The following is a 22334-nucleotide window of genomic DNA, read 5'->3' as shown; positions in this document are numbered from 1 at the left end:
ATCATCATTATTTAAAAGTTGCCTGGGTTGTCTTGATGATCTTAGACTATAAATCACAAAAAGACAGACTCTTACCTCGTATGGCAATGGGCTCAAAAATCTTTAAAAAACCACACATATCTGGTTCTCACAATACCAGTGAATCTGTATGTATGCCACAGAAGGTGAGAATTAAAACTTGGAATTTTCTTGCCTTGGTATATTAAACTAGTATTGTGTGTGGCTTTTCTTACTTTAAGATAAACCTGGGCTTGTCTTCCTATTACTTTCTTTCATCAGTAAATATGTTCTGGGCCATTTAAAAATGAATGTAATATTATGGGGTGCAAGCAGAAACAATAATTTTCAATGCTGGAAATTGAGAATTTTAAAAGAAAAGGTGCCAATAGTGTTTAAAACTATTTGTTGGTAACACCACCTCCTTGTTTAGTCCTCTGAAATCAAACATTTTGATCACTTGAGGACCAAATATAAAAAACTCAAGCCCAACTTAATATTGCTTTAGAAATTGTAAGCATCTGAATATGTGTCAGAATACTTGAGTTTTAAAAGGAATTTCTATTTAGCAACTTCTGCTTAAAAAAAAAAAAAGTAGATGGAAAAAGAAAACTGGACCCTTGAGATTAAATTCACTATCTTGGATCCAATTTCTGCCCAGATAACACCTGCCTTTGATTTCCCCCATGCTACTACTGGATACCATTTCTAATGCCCCAAATAAGTTGTGTAACGTGATGCGGGCCTATTTAAAGTCCTATTTAATGTGTCTTTCTAGTGTTAGCTATAAGAGAAATAAGGGGAGTATTTAACATTTGTAATTTTATAAAAATCCACATTTGTCAAATTTTAAGACCCTTAAATAGGTCAAGTCATTACTGGTTTCTTTGCCATTGGTACTGGGTCACAAGAAATTTCATTCACAGGAAGAAATAGAATCAAGACATTTGAGATCTAAGTTTAGTTATGCTTTCACTCATTGTATAGACATTACTCAATGTTTTAGCAATTTTTCTCACCTTATTTGTCTATAAGATGAAAGAAGTAAATACTGGGAAAGTTGATTTCTAATTTAAATGTAAAGTAAATGGCCTTAATAATATTCCCTGTATGATTTAGAGATGTCATACTTGAATATTAAATTTCTATTTCAGAAAAAGGTTAAAATGCACTGAATTACAAAAGTCCTAGGAAATAAAGATGTCTGTTTATTATGAGCATTTTAAAAAATGGTAACTCCACATTTAATTATTTAAAAGTGGCATTTCATAGCACTTTTCAAATAACAAGAACAATTGCTTGAATTTTAAATGTTTTATGTAGGAACCATCGAGTTGGCACAAAGGGTGAACGATGGGGGCTCCCACAGAAATCTGTTGCACACACACACACACGCACACAAATCTGAGATGGTTGAAAATGTGGGTTCTTTGGCATCAAAAACTAAGCATAGAAACATTGTTTCAAGTTGTAAACCTTGATGGCTGATGTGTTTGGTTTTACTTTGCTGCCCCACTGTGGCTGAGCGTGGTTGCATTTCCAAGCGTTAAGACCAGTACTATTAAAAGGAATTATTTTCTGTAATTTAAAAAAAGTGAGTAATTGTCATCCTTTAGAGGAAATACTAAGAGCATACAACCTTTTCCCTTGCTGGCCAGAGATTTTTTGATAAACTAATTATCACATGCAACTATTTTAAACATCTATAGCTTAATTCTCTGCAGTGTTCAGAAACATTGGGGAAACTCTACTTCGGTTCTCCTGGGCTTGGAGCTTTCACACAAGCATTCACATAACGCAGGTTCCAGAGGCTCAGCAGAATCCAGCTGCTTACCTTCATCCCAAAGGCCCTGCATGTGTAACTCTCTGCTCCCTGCCTCGCTCTTGACCATCACTGCACCTCATTCCCCCTCACTTACTCTGCTCCAGCCACAGGGCTCTTTTCTCAGCTCCTCAAACATACTGAGTTCTTTTCTTCCCCCAGGGCCTTTGCAGGCGCAGTTCCCTCTGCCTGAACACTCTTTACCCTGCTTATAGTAGGAGGAGCGCCTCCTTGTCCTTCAGTCACCTCCCCAGAGGCCTTCCTTGAGCAGCATGTTAATCTCTCCCTCACCTCCACGCCCACCTCTCATTTATCCTGTTGTAACAACTGTCACATTTCACAACGATTTGCTGTATCTCTTTACTTCTGGTGTTGGTGGTGCTGCCTGGTTGTTTGTCTCCCTGGTAGAACGGAAGCTCCGAGAAGCAGGGTTATGCCTGGTTGGTCGCCATACGACCCTGTTGCCTGAAACAGTGCCTGCTACCTACAAGGAGCTTGATAAGTATCTGTTGAATGAAAAAAACTGAGTAACTGTTGGCAAACTCCCTTATGAAGCTTTCTTCCACCATTCTCCATGGCCTCATTTTCTCCTGGATTTGCTCCTGCTTCTGTGACTGTTCCTCCTCAGGCTCCTCTTCTTCCTCCTGTCTCTTGGCTGACTCCTTCCTCTCCGGCTCTCCTCCCTGACACCCTCTCTCTCCTTTTCCTCACCTCCTATCCCCTGCCCCCCGCCACGCTCCCACTATCCTCTCTGGGGGAATGACTCTGACCACACACTGTGTCTCCAGCCCTGCCTTCTCCTCCCTGACACTAGGTCCAAGTTGCCAGCTTCCACCTGGCATCTCCACCTGGCATCTCCACCGAGATGCTGCCCAGCACTCCAAAGTCAGTATGTCCAAAACTGAAATCACATCTGGGCCCCCTGTTTCAGTTAGCAAGACCATCCTCTTCCTAGTCACCCAACCTCAAAACTCCAGAGCCTTCATCTCTCGTGGCCTCCAGGGCTAGTCTGAAATAAAAACCAGGAAGAGCCTCTCTATCCTGCGTGGCTCACGGGATGGTCATAAATGCAAATAGGCAAACACGGAGCGGGGCCAGGTCATTACCCTGAAAGTTTCTGCCTCTTCACCCACTAGTCCGGCAATGGCTGACACGGGGAGCACAGGTCCATAGATAGGATCTTTGGGCAATGATTGGGGAAAAACTACATCTGTTTCATTACAAAATGACCCATCTTCCATAGGCAGCTTTACTGACCTGTGGATAAAAGAGACATCAGAATAATCAGATTAACAGAAACAAGTCATTGATGGAACTGCTGCATATCAGTGGTAAGCAAAATGGGAGGTGTTACAACTCATTAAAAAAACCTAGCAAAAACCAGATGAAACCAAATACTAGATTTAAATATATATATCATAGGGCTTCCCTGGTGGCGCAGTGGTTGACAGTCCGCCTGCCGATGCAGGGGACATGGGTTTGTGCCCTGGTCTGGGAAGATCCCACATGCCGCGGAGCAGCTGGGCCCGTGAGCCATGGCCGCTGAGCCTGCGCGTCCGGAGCCTGTGCTCCGCAACGGGAGAGGCCACAACAGTGAGAGGCCCACATACCACAAAAAAAATAAAGATAAAAAATAATAAAATATATATATATATCATAAAAGTACAAGTAATACACAGTCATAAATTAAGTATATAGAGATTTTTCAAAAAATTTTAAAGTTAATATGTAAAGCAGGAATTGTAAATTTGAACACTGCCAAGGGTTAGGCAGGTGATGTGTGGCCAGGTAGGACTGTGGCAGATGGGAAAGTGTTTTCCCTCCTGTGAGACAGTGGAAAATATGCATATAGGTCTCTTCCTAGTTTCCTGGCACAGAGTTCCTGAAGCCCTTGTAAGTCCCAAGTGATAAGAGCATCGGGAGCATCTTCTGTGCTACTGAGGCGATTCTAGGTGGGCTCCTGGGTGGCTCCGGAATGGGTGCTGGTCACCAGAAAGACAAAGCCGTGACTAGAAGCTTGGAAGTTTCAGCCCCAACTCCCATCCTCCAGAGACAGCAGAGGAGCTGGAAATGCCGCAAATAATTGATCATGTGACACGAGGAAGCCTCCATAAAATCACAATGGTGGGGAGTCTGGAGAGCTTCCGGGTTGGTGAACACATACACTTGGGAGGGTGACGCAGCCCAACTCCATGGGACAGAAATCCCTTCATTCAAGACCGTCCAAGACCTCGCCCTATGTGTCTCATCATTTAGCTGCTCATTTGTCTCCTTTATCATATCCTTTAATAAACTAGTAAATGTAAGTAAGTGTTGCCCTGAGTTCTGTGAGCTGCTCTTGCAAATTAATGGAACCCAAGGAGGGGGTCATTGAAACCTCTAACTATAGCCACTTAGTCAGAAGTACAGGTAACAACCTGGGCTGCAGCTAGCATCTGAAGTGGAAAGGGGAGGTCAGTCTTGTAGGACTGAACCCTTGGCCTGTGGAATCTGATTCTGTCTCTGGGTAGATAGCGTCAGAACTGAGTTGAATGGTAAGACACCCAGCTGGTATCAAGGAGACTTGCTTGGTGCCGGGAAAAACCTCCTCCACAAATGTCAGAATTGAAGTGTTCACTGTGAATAGTAAAGGAGACTCATGGGGAAGAAAAACACAGTAGGGAAGAACTAGGCTCTTCCCTACATAGAAAAAGAAAATCTGAGTTTTGTTCTCTATACACCCCCCCTAAAGCTGGCCGGCACCACTCAGTTCCAACCAAGAGGGTTTGCTGACTTGTGAGAACTTTGGTTCCAAAATTTCAAGAGAAAATCATAATCTGTATATTTACGAGAAATTTCTCAAATTTTAAATATTGGCAACACACATGGACCAAAAAACCCATAAATGTAGGCTGTATTCAGCTACCTTTATAACCTCTGGTATCAAGAATTTATTTTCAGATTTGCCAAATATTTACTTTTAAACCACAACATGGCTATAAAGTGAGTTTAGAGAATTCATGGCTTTAGGTGTTAAACTCCAAATGTTTTTGGTTATGTTTTATGAATGATGAATAATTTTGAAAAATGATCATGCAAAAACAGTACTTACTACTCCAATGCAAGACTTAACTAAGTATTTTCAAATCCTGCTTGTTTCCTGATCCAGGACAATCCACTCACTTTGCCTCCCACTTTATTTGCCTATAGAGAAATCACAACTCAACATTCAGAACTAAAGAAGCATATTCAGGGGAAGCAAAAGGAGAGGAAGATGTGATAAGTTACTTGCCTGCCGTGGCAAGGATCTGACAGAGACATTACCCACTGTATGAAAAGGGACAGTGTTGTCAACGCTGCCTTGAGACAGATTTGGCTCTTCAGTGGGTCCTTGTAAAGATGAAATTGAGACATAAAGAATACTGAGGAGAACGAAGTGCCTCTCTTAGGGTTTCCCATTCGAAAACTTCAGGTACTAGCTTTACATTTCTCTTCAAGAAGGCAGTGTTTCAAAAACTGCAATTTCAAGGATGTGTATGTCCAACATTTCCTTAGTCTTTGACTTTGGGGAGTATGATGAGAATGGTCAGCTCAGGGGCACCTGGAGTCTTTGAATTCTTTTCAACAAAGTTACCATTATTATCAGCTATCACCAGGACATTGGTCATAGAACTTCTCTTTGACCCAGTTCTATTTAAACAGGCAATTCCATGAATTCACTACATGCAACTACCCTTTTGTTTACAGATAATGTGGCTGAAGGTATAATCTACACACTTCCCATATCTAAAAATTTCTTAGTTTTCTTAGTTTTGAGATTTCAATTGGGCATCAAAGTAATAGGAGCAAAGAGTGATAACATGACCTTTAAATATATATATATATATGTATATATATATATATATATATATATATATACACAATAGGCATGTTTTGAAATAGTAAGAGCAAATACAATTTTGGAAAAGTAAGCCATGTGGGAAAAGCTTGATATTTAAAAGAAACTCAGTGGGAAATCAAAGCACAGAGAATCCTTTCGAAATGCAAACAACCACTCCAAGGAAATTATACTGATATATGTAGACAGAACGTTTTAAGTTAAGATGCACGTATATACAGATGAACCCATTTGCAAGGCAGAAATAAAGACACAGATGCAGAGAACAAACGTATGGACACCAAAGGGGGAAAGCAGGGAGGTTGGGGTGATGGTGGTGGGATGAATTGGGAGATTGGGATTGACATATATACACTAATATGTATAAAATAGATAACTAATAAGAACCTGCTTTAAATAAATAAATAAATAAATAAATAAATAAATAAATAAATAAATAAGGAAGGAAGGAAGGAAGGGAAAAAGAAGAACCTTCTGTATAGCTCAGGGAACTCTACTCAATACTCTGTAATAACCTATATGGGAATAGAATCTAAAAAAGAGCGGACATATGTATATGTATAACTGATTCACTTTGCTGTACAGCAGAAACTAATGCAACACTGTAAATCAACTATACTCCAATAAAACTTAATTTAAAAGTATTTAAAAAACAAACAAACAAAAAGGATGCACGTATAAAGCCACTTAATTCACCAAAGTGATCCAATCACGTTACATGAACGCAAACAAAAATACCCACTTTGCTGTGTTGTAATGAAGTCTCTTACTTTGCTTTGAGATAATGCTCCTGGTTACTTCTTTCGATTGTCCACACAGTCACTGCACTTGGACTTGACAAGCACAGCTGGTGCCAGTTCATGGGGTTAAAAGTCATCTGGCTCACATCTATACCGGGCTGTGATTTCTTGCACAAAATGACGCCCGATTCCCAGTTCCTGAGAGGAAAATTGAGTTTGGTGAAAAATAATTCGTTTGAACTTCATATCTTGAGAACATCTATCTAATTATTTGAAAACAATTTACATAAATTGAGAATTTATGATATAATTTATTAATCTATGATCTTAATATCAAATGTATAAATAATTATGCTTATCATTATAGTGTGCCCTCCTAGGAAAGCAAAATAACTATTTTAAAATATCACTCTTCAATATGCTACTAAGGCTGCTTTATCTCCTTATCAAATTTGGATTTGACCCGTTCAAATCTAGAAAATGGAATATATCATCGCATTTGCTGAAAAGTAAGTGTAGGTACCTAAATCTCTTAGTACACATGAGTACCCCTCATAGATCGAGACGTGCTGTACACACTGATGCCAGTAGATCATTTACTGAGCTTTTAAAGTCACAGTACTAGTACCTTAAAACAGACTAAATCATTTACCTATTTGAGGGAATATCTTGAATGCCTATCATGAGCAAGTTCCTTTGCTTGATGACATATACAGAAAAAAAATTAATGTGAGCTGTCTGGCTCCTGAATGGAGCCAGAACTCCATTCAGGGTTGTGGTTTGCGAATTGGAACTAATAGGTGTGGAGCTCGCCTTGTCTATCAGCTCCCTCCTGCTTCCACCTCTTTCTGTCCCCGTCACAAAGGTCCCATCCATCAATATCAACCATTCTCTTGCTGGTACCACTGGTTCCCTGGATTTTTTGACTTTCTGCCTCAGATGCCTGGGAAAACCCATCAACCCTGGATGGATACGACTGAAAGCCTGGGCAGTTGAGAGAAAAGAAGAAAGATCACAGGACTACGTGTGTCAGTGACATTATGAATTCGTGGTTACCACCCCGGGGACCCACTATACCACCTCCAGTCCTGCTATGTCTCTCTGGTTGGTTTTCTCTCCTGTTCTCTAAAGTGCTGGTTTTCTGATACTCTCCATTTTCCTGAAGCCTCAAACTCCTCCACCTCCTTCTTACTCTCAGTAAATGGCTTTGATTTCCACAAAGAAAACAGAGGCCATCAGCTGAGAATCCCTCCAAATTTCTGCTAGCGAGTGTAGTGACCTGCCAGGATCTGTATCATTCTTTCCCTCTCCTCTTCTGTTACAATGAAGGCATAGCCTTCCTCCTGCCTAAGGCCAATTTCACCACCTGTGCTCTGGACCCTACAGGTCCTGACTTCTTAGGAACGTTAGTTTATCCATTGTTCCTTCTCTTCTGCATCTTCAGACTCTCCCTCTCTCCTGACTCCTCCCTGTCAGCACTTAAATTAAGCGCTCATCTGTACTATCTTAAAAAAAAAAAAAAAAGCCCTCCCTCAGTCTCACCCTTCCACGTCTCTCTCCCGCCCTTCGAGCCAGACTTCCCAAGCGAGTTGTTCTAAACTCACCGCCTCCTCTTTCTCACGCCCACTCTCTCCTCATTCCAGGAAATCTGCATCCTGTCACCACCATTCCATCGACAAAGCTGTGTGTCTCCAAGATCCACTGACATCCACCTTCATCTCAAACCCAGCAGGCACTTCTCGGTCCTTGTCTAACTTCACTTCTGCAGGATTGGACTCCGCTCACCACAACTACCTTCTGGGATGACTCTTGGACTCTCTGTCACACAGCTCTTATGGGACACCCCATACCTGTCGGCCTCACACTGTTTCTGGGACCTGAACCACCTGTTCTGCCTAGCTGACTCGGTGGCTGTCCAGCAGTGTAGGCTTCAACTAACTTCACGGGTACACCTCATGCCCGCTCCACACGCACAGGGCCATCCCAAGTTGCAATAAGTCTGAAAGCGTGGCAGAGTTAATATCCTGGGCAGGGAAACTTTGATCGATAGGGTAACGGGACTAGGTGGGTAAGTTCCCGTATCTTCCTCTCCCTTCCCCAGCCCCCTGTGTCATAGCCCAGGGACTGTCCATGTTCACAGGAGTCCATTACAGCCTCTCAGAAGACCACCTGCGGGACAGAGCAGCCAAGTGGTGCCCAGTAAAGCAATGCGCATTCACATTGGCTCCTGCCCCTTCCCTGCCCCCTTTTCCAGCTTGCCTCCCACCTGGAACTTTACTCCCTCCTGAAGAAGTTGCTGGTGAGCTTCTGCCTCAGGCTCTGCTTTCTCTGGAATCCAGGCTGAGGCATATTCGGGAACCTCCATGCCTCTGTCCCTCCTTGCTCCATGACTGCTCCTTCTGAGTGTCCTGGGAGATCCCTCTGCCTCTTTCAATCTCTTTTAGAACCTCTAGGTTCTGTCTCGAGGTTCCTCTGTAGGTGCTCTAATCCACTTTTTGCACTTTGATTACGAATCTCATTTAACAACACCCAAATGTTAATCTCCAGCCCTCTCTCCTGGGCTCTGGGTCTGGCTATCTAGGACAGTGACAAATTGTGTCTCTCAACATCTGTTCTCCATTTCCTCCTCTGAGTAACGGAACCCCTGGCTTTTAGCCAGGCACACATCACCCACAGTGAGGACCATATTTCCCAACTTCCCTTGTAGCTTGATTTGACGTGTGACTAAGCTGGCCAGTGGGATCTAAGTGGCAGTGGTGTGTGCAGCTCCCAGGCTAGGCATCCCAACAAATGTTTGTGCCCTTCCCCTTATGCTTTTCCTTTCCACATGGCTCCCCAGAATACATGGCTGGTGCCCCACTTCAGACTAGAGGTGAGGGCAACACGCTAGGAGTAGGAGAACAACAAAATAGGGTGGACAGGTCCCAGACACTGGGGAGCCACCAGACCAGCCATGGGCTGCTCATACCTGGACTGCTGCATGGGAGGGAAAGAAACCTCAGTCTTGTTTAAGCCACCTCTTTAGGGTGATTTGGGTTTCTGTGACAGCAACTGAACCTAAATCCTAACTGATATATCAACTGCCAACTAGACATCCCCATTTCTTCATCTCAGGCACACTCAGCTGTCCCAACTCATCTTCCCCATTGCCTCGTCCAACCTCCCTCCACCCATGCTCTCTGTATCTTTCGGCACCACAACAAGCACCGTAACATCCTCAAGTTTCCCAAGTCACAACTCTGGGTAAAACCCTCAGCTGTCCCTCTCCCTCAGCACCACGCCCAACATTCAGTCGGTCACCAAGCCTCATGGTGCTGCCTCCTAAACATCTCCACATTTCTCTGTTCCTATACTCACCACTCCAGTCCATGCCACAACCATCTCTCATCTGGACCACCACAGCCTCCTAATTGATGTTCACGGCTTACTTCCCTCCAATATCCTTCCATGATGTGACTACAAGGAGTGTCCTTACATGCAGATCTAATCATGTCACATCCCTGGTTAAAATCCTTAATAGTCTCCCAATGTCTCTAGGATAAAGGATGTGCCTACTAGCATGACTTATACATAGGGTGAGTATCCTTCTGTGTTAATTATTGGTAACATACCCCTTTCACTCTCACATGTGTCCTGATTTGGATGGTGAACCACATGGTCACATATTTACAAGGCTGCTCATGAGCTGGCCTCAGACTGTCCCTCTGAGCTTGCCTCTCGTGGCTGATCTCTTGTTCTCATCATTATGATCTCTTAATTAAATCTGCAAACTCGCCATATTTTCTGGCCTCATGGACTTTGCACATGCCTTTCCTCTGCTTAGAATCCTCTTCCTTTTCCTCTTCACAAAGCTGATTCCTACTCATCCTTTAAGTATTGCTATGGTTGAATTGTGTCCCCCACAATTCAAGGGTTGATGTCCTCACCCTCAGTATCTCAGAATGTGACCTTATTTGGAAGGAGGGTCTTTACTGAATTAAATGAAGCCACTTAGGGTGGCCCTACTCCAATATGACTAGTATCCTTATAAAAAGGGGAAATGAAGAGACAGATACACATACAAGGAGAACACCATGTGAACACGAAGACAGTTATTCACAATCCGGAACAGATTGTCCCTCACAGTCCTCAGCAGGAGCCAACCCTGCTGACACCTTGATCTCAGACTTCTGGCCTCCGGAACTGTGAGACAATAAACTTCTATGTTTGAGCCACTCAGTTGGTGGTACTTTGTTAATGGCAGCCCTAGCAAACAAATACAACCATCAACAGGTGAGTGGGTAAACAAACTGTGGTACATCCATACTACGGAATAGAAAGGAATGAACTATTGAAACACACAGTACATGAGAGAATTTCAAAATAACTGTGCTGCATGGAAAAAGCCAGACCAAAAATTAGAGTATATAATGTATGTGCAATTCTAGAAAAAGCAAAGTAATCCAGAGTGTGAGTAAACACATCAGTGGTTCCCTGGGGGCAAGGGGCAGGGCAACCATGGTGTACAGGAATGTGTGGCAAGAGCCAGTAAGGAAGGGTCTGAAGAGCAAAGGGAAACTTTCGGAGATGATAGATATATTCATTATCCTGATTATGGTGATGATTTTATGGGTAAGTCAAAAGTTATCAAGTTGTGTGTGTGTGTGTGTGTGTGTGTGTGTGAGCAGTATATTATACGCCAGTCATACCTCAGTAAAGCTGTTTTTTAAAAAAGTAACTCTGCATAAACTAAATGCTGTTCTCAGAATCTAGATTATTACATTTTTTCCTGAGAAATGCTGGTATGTAAGGAGTGTCCTCAATCATTCGTGGAACATTCTGTTCTTCCCCTTAATAAGATAAATTCCCCCCTGAAGCAGTTTATATTATGGATGGAAGAGTGAGTGCAGCTTTGAAGGTGGCCACATGAACTGACCCAGAAAAGACCAGGCATGTGCCTTATTCACAAGTATTTCCCCTACAGCTGGAAAATGGGATATAATGTTCCATTCTCTGAACATATAATTGTTCTAATGTCCCTAAAAACAATTACTCAAACTGAGCTCTAATATAGAGACCATCTTAATTTCAACATTAGTGGAAAATATGAAAATAATTCAAAGGTACAATTTGTTTTAAGAAAAGATGAAACTTTATGTACTTATCCATGTGTTCTGTACCTGACAAAGGAAATATTATAACAGGTTAACAAAAAGAGAGAGACGGTAATTAATCTCTTTTAGCTTTTGCCCTGCCAATTTTCTGCCTGAAAGTAGTGACTATATTAAGCCTTATGATTAGGACTTTTATTCCTTCCATTTTTCCTTGTTCTGGATTTTTCATGTATATGTCCTTTGATACAATCCAGAAGGACAGGATTAAAATGTGAGCCAATGAAAGAAATTCTGCAGGAGGCTGCAACTTACCAGAGGGCCAGTTCAAATTCTGGGAGGGAGGAGTAACTAGCCAGGTAGGTGCCACAGTAACTGAATGAAAGTAAAGTGTAGTCCAGAAGAACATTGCCTAAAATACAAAATCCATTACAAGGATTTAATCATTATGTTAGATTAACTAGAGTCTTATAGTTTAATTTCCCTTATCTAATAATTTTTACATAATTCAAAAGCATTTGGCTCCTGGAATAAGAGATGTCTTGGTTGATTTCTAACACTATTAACAGAAAGCTATGAGCTAAGTTCAGATACATGCTTAAAAGATTTTAGAGTGAATTAAGACCACAAGGTCACTCTCTCTAGTCTTCAGTGCAAAACTGAGCATGCTGCACCATGTATGTCCCCATTTGGCTTGAAACGGCCCAAGAACCATAAAATATTCCATAAATATATGAAACATGGTAATTAGAAAAATTATTCAAACAACTTGAAAAACCCTGGGGAGTTGAATAATTCTAGCATACTTCCATATCTCTGACTCTTAGGCCATATCTGGCCCTTAGCTTAGTATCTTCCAGTTCTTGGAACAACTATACAAGGTCTATTCTCATTTGTACCTACAGTTGAAGAAATGAAACGTGATATTAAAAATCTTAGCAATGTGTTTAAAATGTGCATCATGAGGATGCTAAAACAGGGAAATGTCGGCTTCTGACTCCTTGCATATGAGCCTCTGGTTTCCCCTCCTTTATCTGCTCTTCTTCAGTGTGGTTCCATAGATGCAAGCTTTGCCTTCTCCTATGTCTGTCTTTACATTCATGTCTTTGTATCAATTTTTACCCCCACCTTCAACAAAAAAGAACGTTATCAATTTCACTGCACTCTGCCTAGCAATTATGAACTTTAAAAAAATTGTGACCTTGATAAGCAGAATAACTTCATCTTGGTTTAAAAGACACTTTTTAGAATGAATATTGAGATGGAAGAGTTTTTATGTTTTTGGTCGTTGGTAGTCTTGTGGTTTGGGCAAGTTCCATTGTTCTAATGAATATCTGTCTTTTTTTCTTATTGTTTCATAAATGCTCTGAAAATGTTTGGTCATCCTTGTTCCAAATATTTCCCTCAGTTTATTATTTGCCTGTTAATTTTTCATGTATTTTTGATGTTCATAAGATTTAAATTTGTATGTAGTCAAAACCATGTCTATTTAAAATTTTATCCTTCGTGTGAAAAGTTCTTTCCCATCCTCAAATTATTTGTTTTCTACCATGCTTTTTCTACATTTCAATGGGTTTGTTGTTTATAATGAACTCTTATTTTTGTTTGATATATGTTTCGATGTACAGTATGAGTACCTAACTTGATACTTTTGTTCTCATAGTTTTAATACCATTGTTGAATAATCCATATCATCTACTGTGTGTGTATGTGTAGGGGAGCATCTTCATCATATACTTAGCTGTATACATTCTAGAGTCTGTCCCTAGCCTTCAACTCTTCCATTGATGGAGTGATCCCTGAACCAATACAACACTCTACATGACTATAGCACCATAATGCTAAGAGGGCCCTCTGCCTTGGCATCAAGCTCTTTCAAATTATTCCCATTCTCTACTTTTTGTTCTGGAAGAATACTCATTTCATTTAAGTACTCCTGGCTCTCTAAAACATAGGATAAACCTATGAATTATACTCTGTGAAGATATCAGAAATATTTTTATAATAACTGGACTCTCTATGCAGGAATATGCGTCTCTATGTTTAAATATTTTATATCAGTGATTTTTGTAGTTTTCTTCATTAAGGTCAGCCACATTTCTTCTTTGGAGTATTCCTAAGTGTTTAAATCTTCTAATTGTATGGATATTTATTTGGAAACCAGCATCTTACTGAGCATTATTTTATTAGTCCCAGTACACTATTATGCATTAACTCCTTTCCCGTAGGTATAATTTTTCAGTTTCATATTTGGTTGCGTTGGCTAGAAACTCCACGTTGGTTTTAATATTAGTGGTAACAACAGGCATCCTTGATGACTTACTCCTAATTTTATTATAAATGTCTTTAGAGTTTCATTATTCAAAACTAATGTTGGCTATTGGTTTGAATTAACTTTCAATTGCTTGTACAGGGCTACAGCCAAATAATAAAGCTGGGGAAACTATTTTTAATTTTATTTTTAATTAAAAAAATTTTTATTGGAGTATAATTGCTTTACAATGTTGTGTTAGTTTCTGCTGTACAGCAAAGTGAATCAGTTATATGTAGACATATGTCCCCTTTTTTAGATTTCATTCCCATTTAGGTCACCACAGAACATTGAGCTCCCTGTGCTATACAGCAGGTTCTCATTAGTTATCTATTTTATACATAGTAGTGTATACATGTCAATCCCAAACTCCAGTTCATCCCACCCCACCCGCCTTGGTATCCATAAGTTTGTTCTCTACATCTGTGTCTCTATTTCTGTAAAGCTGTGGAAATTTTAAAGATGAAGGGTAGTTACGGTCCATGTACAGGCATACTTTGGAGATATGGGTTTGGTTTCAAACCACCACAATAAAGCAAATATTGCAATAAAGTAACAAATTTTTTTCGTTTCCCAGTGCATATAAAAGTCATATTTACACTATACTGTAGTCTATTAAGTGTGCAATATCATTATGTCTAAAAAAGTAATTTCCTTAATTTAAAGATATTGTATTACCAAAAGATGCTAAGCATCATCTCAGCCTTAAGTGAGTCATAATCTTTTTGCTGGTGGAGGGACTTGCCTCCATGTTGATGGCTGCTGCCTGACGAGGGTGGTGATTGCTGAAGGCTGGGTGGCTGTGGCTATCTATTAAAAGAAGACATGAAGTTTGCCACATCAACTGACTCTTCCTTTCATGAACGATTTCTTTGTAGCACACAATGCTGTTTAATAGCACTTTATCCAGGGTAGAACTCCTTTCAAAATTAAAGTCAATCTTCTCAAACTCTGCCACTGCTTTATCAACTAAGTTTAGGTAATATTCTAAACCTTTTCTTGTCATTTCAACAACCTCATAGCATCTTCACCAGGAATAGATTCCAACTCAAGAAGCCACTTTCTTTGCTCATCCATAAGAAGAAACTCCTCATCTCTTCAAGTTTTACAGTGAGATTGCAGCAATTCAGTCACATCTTCAGGCTCCACTTCTCATTCTAGTTCTCCTGCTATTTCCACCATATCTGCAATTACTTCCTCCACTAAAGTCTTGAACCCCTCAGTCATCCATCAGGGTTGGAATCAACTTCTTCCAAACTCCTGTTAATATTGATATTTTAACCTCTTTCAATGAATCACAAATGTTCTTAATGGCATCTAGAATGGTAAACCCTTTCCAGAAGGTTTTCAATTTACTTTGTCCAGATCCATCAGAAGAGTCAGTATCTATGGCAGTCCTACACAATGTATTTCTTGAATAATAAGACTTGAAAGTTGAAATTACTCCTTGATCCATGGGGTGCAGAAGGGATGTTGCATTAGCAAACCATGAAAACAACATTAATCTCATTGTACATCTCCACCAGAGCTCTTGGGTGACCAGGTGCACTGTCAATAAGCAGTAATATTTTGAAAGGAATCTTCTTTTCTAAGCAGTAGGTCTCAATAGTGAGCTTAAAATATTCAGTAAGCCATGTTGTAAACAGATATGCTGTCATCCAGGATTTGTAGAGTACAGGCAGAGTAGATTTACCACAGTTCTTAAAGGCCCTAGGATTTTCAGAATAGTAAATGGGCATTGACTTCAACTTCAAGTCACAAGCTGCATTAGCCCCTAACAAGAGAGTCAGCCTGTCTTTTGAAGTTTTGAAACTAGGCATTGACTTCTCTTCTCTAGCTATAAAAGTCCTAGAAGGTATCTTCTTCCAATATAAGGCTGTTTCATCTACATTGAAAATCTGTTGCTTAGTGTAGCCACCTTTATTAATTATCTTAGCTAGATCTTCTAGATAACTTTTTTTTTTTTTTAGGTTCAGCTGGGTCCCGTATCAGGCAAGCAGCTGCCTGGCCCATGGGACAATCTACAGTTAATGGGTCTCAGTGGAGTATGAGCCTAGATCTGGCCTCCAGCCCTTATGGAATGGAGACAGGATTGAAAATTTGCAGATAGGTTAAAGGCCAGGGGCAACATAGAGACACATTTCTTTTTTTAATTTTATTTATTTATTTAAGGCTGTGTTGGGTCTTCGTTTCTGCGCGAGGGCCTTCTCTAGTTGTGGCAAGTGGGGGCCACTCCTCATCGTGGTGCGCGGGCCTCTCACTACCGCGGCCTCTCCTGTTGCGGAGCACAGGCTCCAGACGCGCAGGCTCAGTAATTGTGGCTCACGGGGCCAGCCGCTCCGCAGCATGCGGGATCCTCCCAGACCAGGGCTCGAACCCGTGTGTCCTGCATTGGCAGGCGGACTCTCAACCACTGCGCCACCAGGGAAGCCCTAGATAACTTGCTGTAGCTTCTACATCAGCACTTGCTGCTTCACCTTACATGTTATGGAGATGACTTCTTTCCTCAAACCTCATGAACCAACCTCTGGTAGCTTCAAACTTTTCTTCTGCAGCTTTCTCACCTCTCTCAGCCTTCACAGATTTAAAGCGAGTTAGGGCCTTGCTCTGGAATAGGTTTTGGCTTAAGGGAATATTGTGGCTGTTTGATCTTCTATCCAGACCACTAAAACTTTCTCCATATCAGCAATGAGACTGTTTTGCTTTCTTATCATTTGTGTGTTCACTGGAGTGGCACTCTGAATTTCCTTCAAGAACTTTTCCTTTGCATTCACCACTTGGCTAACGATTTGGTGCAAGAGGCCTAGCTTCCGGTCTTTCTGGGCTTTTGACATGCCTTCTTCACTAAGCTTAATTATTTCTAGCTTTTGATTTAAAGTGAGATATGTGCGACTCTTCCTTTGAACACTTAGAGGCTACTGTAGAGTCATTAATGGGCCTCATTTCAATACTGTTGTGTCTCAAGGAATAGGGAGGCCTGAGGAGAGGGAGAGAGACAGGGGAATGGCTGTTTGGTGGAACAGTCAGAACATATACAAAATTTAGAGATTAAGTTTGCCATCTTATTTGGGTGTAGTTTGTGGCACCCCAAAACAAATACAATAGTAACATCAAAGATCGCTGATCACATAACAAATATAATAATAATGGGGAAAGTTTGAGAAATTGCAATAATTGCCAAAATGTGACACAGAGACAAGAAGTGAGCAAATACTATTGTAAAAATGGTGTCAATAGACTTGCTCAATGCAGGGTTGCCACAAACCTTCAATGTGTAAAAAATGCAGTATCTATGAAGCATAATAAAGCAAAGCACAACAGAACAAGATATGCCTGTAGACGGTTCCCAATGTATGAATGGGTTATGTTTTAAATGCTGTTTTAGTCTGTTAAGAACACAGACAAATTTCCCCACAAATAAAATGTTAAATTACAGTGAATATCCTTGGCATGATCAAAACACTTCTTTGATCATAAGCTATAGAACTGAGACCAGCCTCAAGCCTTCCTAAGCTTTCTGTCCAAGATATGTGAAATGAGGGAATCGTTACATGGAGGCCCTAGTATATGTGCAACAGCGCAGCCTGGGTCAGCTGTATCTATGAATGAGTCAGTAATAACTTAAATGGTAGGAAACATTGATTGACATTGTATATATGACATATATATATTATATATATATATATATATACATTCCATATATATATATGAAATGTATTATATAATTACATATGTTACACATAATTTCATTTATTGTGACCACAGCCTTAACAGTAGATACCATTATCCCCATTTCATGGATAAGGAAATTGAGGCTCAGAGACTTAGCTTTAGAAGTTATACAACATCCATTCAGTTAGATTTTCCATAAATCATAAGGAAAGAAAATACTGTTCTGAAAAAGGTTTACGAACAACATTTAGTGCTCTAATAGAGTGTTCTAGCCCAGCGCTTCTCAAGTTTAACGTGCGTATGAATCACCTAAGGAACCTGGTTAAAACGCAGATTACAATTCAGTAGGTCCTGGATGACAGCAGTTTCTGCATTTATAATAAGCATCCTAGGTAACGCAATGCTAATTGTAAGCAGACCACATATTAAGTAGCAAGGTTCTAGCCTACTTAATTAAATTCTAAGTGATCAGCCTGATTCCTTCCTTATAAATGTGTATTACCAAAACACAAAACAAATAAAAAACCCACCAAAACTGAAAAAACAATCCTTCAAAAAAAATTTCATGTATAAGAGCTAGATCTGGTCACGTCTTAAAACAAAATCCTTCAGTCATGGCAGAGGAAGCGTCTTGTAAGATACCTTTTAATTTGGTCCTTCTGGTTAATCCAGGAAAGTTGTATATGTAGATGACAGGTCTCAGCCGCCGGTCAGAAAAAGCCACAACCTCATAAGGAACGTTAGTTGCCACGACACCCACAATTCCATTCATACACTGGAGTACAGTCTTTTTCTTGGTTTCAATATTAATAAATATTATGAAATTCCCACAAGGGTAGCAAATGGTGCTGTCGTTGACAAAATGAACATTCTGCCTGGGGAATCCTTGCACCCATCTTTGGGAAAAGATACATCAACATCAATAAAATGCATTTCAAATACTTTTTCTTTCTTTCTTTTTTAAACAAAGTAAACAAAAGATCATCAAAAATTTTGAAACATATCTATTCTCTTTTCACTCCCTTTCTGCCCAAACACACAAGGTTGCTGTGAGACCAGTTTGAGTCCAGGCACTACAGAAACTTAAATGCCACCTAAAGTTCCATAGGTCTCAAGAACCTTCTTCAGAGAGCTTTTCCAGTGAAGCACAACCTCTGTTCAAACTTGAAAAAATCTCAGAAGGATTCCTGGGGTCTTGTATACTTGGAAAAGAAAAAGTAAAAACAACAGAGAGAGAAAAGAGCTTGGTCCTAATTGAAAACAGGGTGCATCCTGGTCCTTACCTTTAAAATTAGTTTTGATTTTTAAAATAAACGTTAAAAAAAACAACTTTGAATAGGACTGCCTGTTTATGGTTGTGAGCCCAGTAGGGAAATTACTTCTTTACAAAGATGGAGCATGTGTAGCCATATTTTAGATCTCAAATGTAGAGATAAATGCAGAAAGTAAAAGGAATAAGTCAACATGAATGAAAAGATTAGAACACAAAAGTCACATATTTTTAAGTAAGGAGTGTTTGGTGAGTGTAAGCTAGACCAAGGAGAGAGAGACTGAGAAGATGGGGAGAGTCTACCTCTATTTAAATAGTAAAGATATGCTTAAAGATGGTGGAGAGGGCAAGAGAAAGACACTGGTTTGGAGAGAAACTTCATGGGAATGGAGAGTACAGCCAGGACTGGTGGAGGATGCTGCGTGAACATAGTGCAGGTAACACTCCAGAATGTGGAAGGAGAGCAATACCAACTTACACCTGGGCAGCGCTTTATGCTTTTCAAAGGCCAGTATAAGTGCAAACAAATGCAGAGTCGGTGGGTAGGAGATAGAAGGAAGGGACTGATGGCCCTAACTTCGGGGAAAATCACCAAAGCCCACTAGGATGGGAGGAGGGCTGTCATTGGGATGGGGGTGGGGAGTGGGGAATATATATGAAAGCAAAACGGATCACTGAAGGTAATAGCCAAAAAGAGGAGGCAGAAATGGAGGGTGGAGGAGAGCAGTACTGGGTAAGCCAGCGAGGGTTGGGGTCACAGCATAGTGAGGGACGCGGGGGGGCGTGGAAAGAGCTGGAAATGTGGTCATTGAATAAGGGGACGAGGGGAATGGAGAGAAGTCACAGAGAAAGGAAGTCTGCAGGAAGGCGTTGGGGGTTGAAAGAAAAGAGGTCGAATTTGCGTGAAAGCAGGTCTACAGGGATGGGAGGAAGCGGAGGATAGGGAAAGGATGCAGCTGTGAGGGAAGAATTTCCACTAGACGAATAAGTCGCGGGGCCGCGAACGCCGCACCTCACAGACAGGGACGCGCCGAGGGCGACGTTTTGGGCTTCATCTCGCTCCCGGCCTTGCGCCATGGGCCGTGTGTCTCTCAGCCGGGCCGGGGGCAGCAAACGCCGGACCCAGGCCAGCGTCGGCAACGGTTACACTGAGGCCCCGGGCTGCTGGGTTGGCGGTCTCCACTGCTTACACCGTATCCGGGAGACCGCAACGCCTGCGCCCATTGGCTCTGTCCTTTCAGCTGCTCCGTCTCGAGCCAAGCGGATTGGTGGAAGCGCTGACGGTCTTGACCAATGGGAGAGCGGAGAGCGAAGAGAGGGGCTGGCCCCAAGGTGGGTGCTGGAGCGGCCCAGTACGGGGCATATAATTACAAAATTAATAAATATCAGTAGCAGACTTTAATATTGAGTGGTGACCGTGCCAGACGTCTTTCCAAGCGCGGTCAGATATTATTTCATTTAATATTCAAACCCCCCAATCAGCCCCATTTTATAGAAAAGGAAAAGAGGATAAGAGAATTAATTTGTCCAAGGCTACAAAACGGAGTGGGACTTAAAGCCAGAGCTAGTCTAAATCTAGAGCTTCAAGCCTTTAATTACTTATTACACCCTCTAATGGACCCTCAACTATTCAAGGAGGCAGAAATCTTCTGGAAGTAACTGATCAAAAGGTCAGCAGTTTTTCCTTGCCTCTTCCCTTCCCTCTCCTACACCCTCTTGCCCTCCCCTACTTTCCTTCTGCCCTGCCCCCTCTCCAGTCCTCTCCTCTTCCCTTCTATAGGTCTCTCCTTCCCATCTTGCCACCTTCTCTTCGTTTCACTCACAAATATTTACCCAGTATTACTGTGCATTGTGCTAGTTGCTTGGAACAAAATAGTGAGCAAACCAGATACAGTGCCTTCCTTCATGGAACTTAGAAGAACTTCCTTCTTGGTGGGACCCAGGGAGTGAGGGATAGACATCCACTCCATTACACAAATGTAGGAACCGCAGATTGAATGAAGAAGAAAAGGAACATGATATTATAGGGCTTGTGTTGTGGTCCTCTCCTGGTTGGATGGGTAGTGTCAGAGCTGGTTTCTGTGTGCATGTGCTGTTTCCACTGAGATTTCAAGGATGAGGAGTGATTGCTGCGGGTAGAGGATGGGGAATGGGCAGAGAACAGTTTTTGTAAAGGAATTAAGGCAGGAAAACAGATGGCATGAACTGGGAAGGGCAGTGTGATTGGAGCAGAGGGTGATCAGTAGAAAACACTGAAGGCTGGAGAAGGAGCAAAGCACAAGGTAAAGGCCAAGTTGAGAATTCTGGTCTTTATCCTAAGAGCCACAGAAATATATTAAATGGTTTCAAAGAGAGGAATGACATGATCCGATTTATGTTTATAAAAGATCATTCTGGCTGCAGGAGGATAATCAATTGTGTAGGAGAGTAGAGAGAATAGAAGTAGGAAGATCTGCTAGGAGTCGATTTCATGGTCCCAACAAGGGAAGCAAAGCAGGGTTGTCAGGCTGAGCACTACTGGCATTTGGGACTGGATGGGGGTGGGGGTGGGGTGGGTCTCATGCCTTGCGGGATGTTTAGCAGCATCCCTGCCAGTAGCACCTCCACAGGTGTGACAATCAAAAATATCTCTGGACATTGTCAAATGTCCCCTGGGGGACAAAATCACGCCCAGTTGAAAGCCACTGTTGAGTCCATGTGTTAAAAATATCTTAAAGGTAAAAACCTGTAGACTTTGTTGATGGATTGATAAAGAGGGGTAAGAGAGAAGGAAGAATCCAGGATGCTCCTGGGTGTCTGATCATCACAGTCAGAGATGGTTGTGTCCTTTGCTGAGGTGGCATGAGGAAGGAGTGGAGCTATGTGTTTCTGCCTTGAAGAATTTCTTTGCTGAAATGCAAGTGGCAAACCCAGGCAGTGCTTAGTGTGAATGCCAAACACAAAACTGGCTGACAAAATCCAACATTGCTGAGTCACAGGGAGAAGTGTGTTGGACAACAGTCAAGCTTTCTCCTCTAGTGCTTCTTAAGCTCTGGGCAGTTTCTGTTGCTACTCCCTCACTAGTTGGCTGATTTGTATTTCCATCAAGCTCTCCGTGCACCACCCTGCAAAACACAATATACCTTTAACTACAACTTGAGCATTTTAAAGCCACCGCTAGAGAAGAATGTGATGAGGCAAGTCCTGTCACTGTTCCCAGAGTAAATGGTAGGTAGAGTATGTAAGGTGGGCAGGAAGTGTGGACTCTGGGAAACAAATACTGACCTTGGCTGCAATCAGCTATGACTCTGGGAATCTGAACTTGCCCTGTGCTAGAGCAAGAGGAACTGAACAGAATCAAATTGAAAAAGCAATCTTGTGGCTATATTACTCCATGAAATCCTGACTGGGTTTTAGATGAAAACGGAGGTCTCCAGCTGGGTTTCTGGGAAATATCTGTGGCTGATATTCAGGAGAAGGTGCCCTGACCTCTGCACCATGCAGATCAGAGGAAGATGAGTGGCCTTTATTTCTTAGTCAGGAAGAGGAAAGATAGACTATCCCAGAGAATGGACT

At 41.6% G+C, this 22334-nt stretch overlaps 1 protein-coding gene across 3 annotated transcripts in view; it reads right to left on the bottom strand.

Annotated features, from left to right (window-relative positions):
• Nucleotides 1-20057, bottom strand: part of CFAP43 (cilia and flagella associated protein 43) — a 110904-nt gene extending 90847 nt beyond the window's left edge. For 2 of the 3 annotated variants that reach the window (XM_081249666.1, XM_081249667.1), the window contains exons 1-5: nucleotides 19792-20057; nucleotides 18152-18405; nucleotides 11842-11938; nucleotides 6467-6634; nucleotides 2926-3076 (exon numbers count right to left, since the gene is read on the bottom strand). In XM_081249666.1, the coding sequence (XP_081105792.1) occupies nucleotides 2926-3076; nucleotides 6467-6634; nucleotides 11842-11938; nucleotides 18152-18405; nucleotides 19792-19856 (735 nt within the window). In that variant the 5' untranslated portion in view covers nucleotides 19857-20057. The remainder of the gene's footprint in view (nucleotides 1-2925; nucleotides 3077-6466; nucleotides 6635-11841; nucleotides 11939-18151; nucleotides 18406-19791) is intronic. The other variant, XM_081249668.1, reaches the window with a different exon arrangement.
• Nucleotides 20058-22334: the final 2277 nt, after the last annotated feature.

The sequence above is a fragment of the Mesoplodon bidens genome, assembly GCF_964165515.1.
Source record: "Mesoplodon bidens genome assembly, chromosome: 1".
NCBI classification, from domain to species: domain Eukaryota; kingdom Metazoa; phylum Chordata; class Mammalia; order Artiodactyla; family Ziphiidae; genus Mesoplodon; species Mesoplodon bidens.
This window is presented reverse-complemented; position numbering and strand designations above follow the sequence as displayed.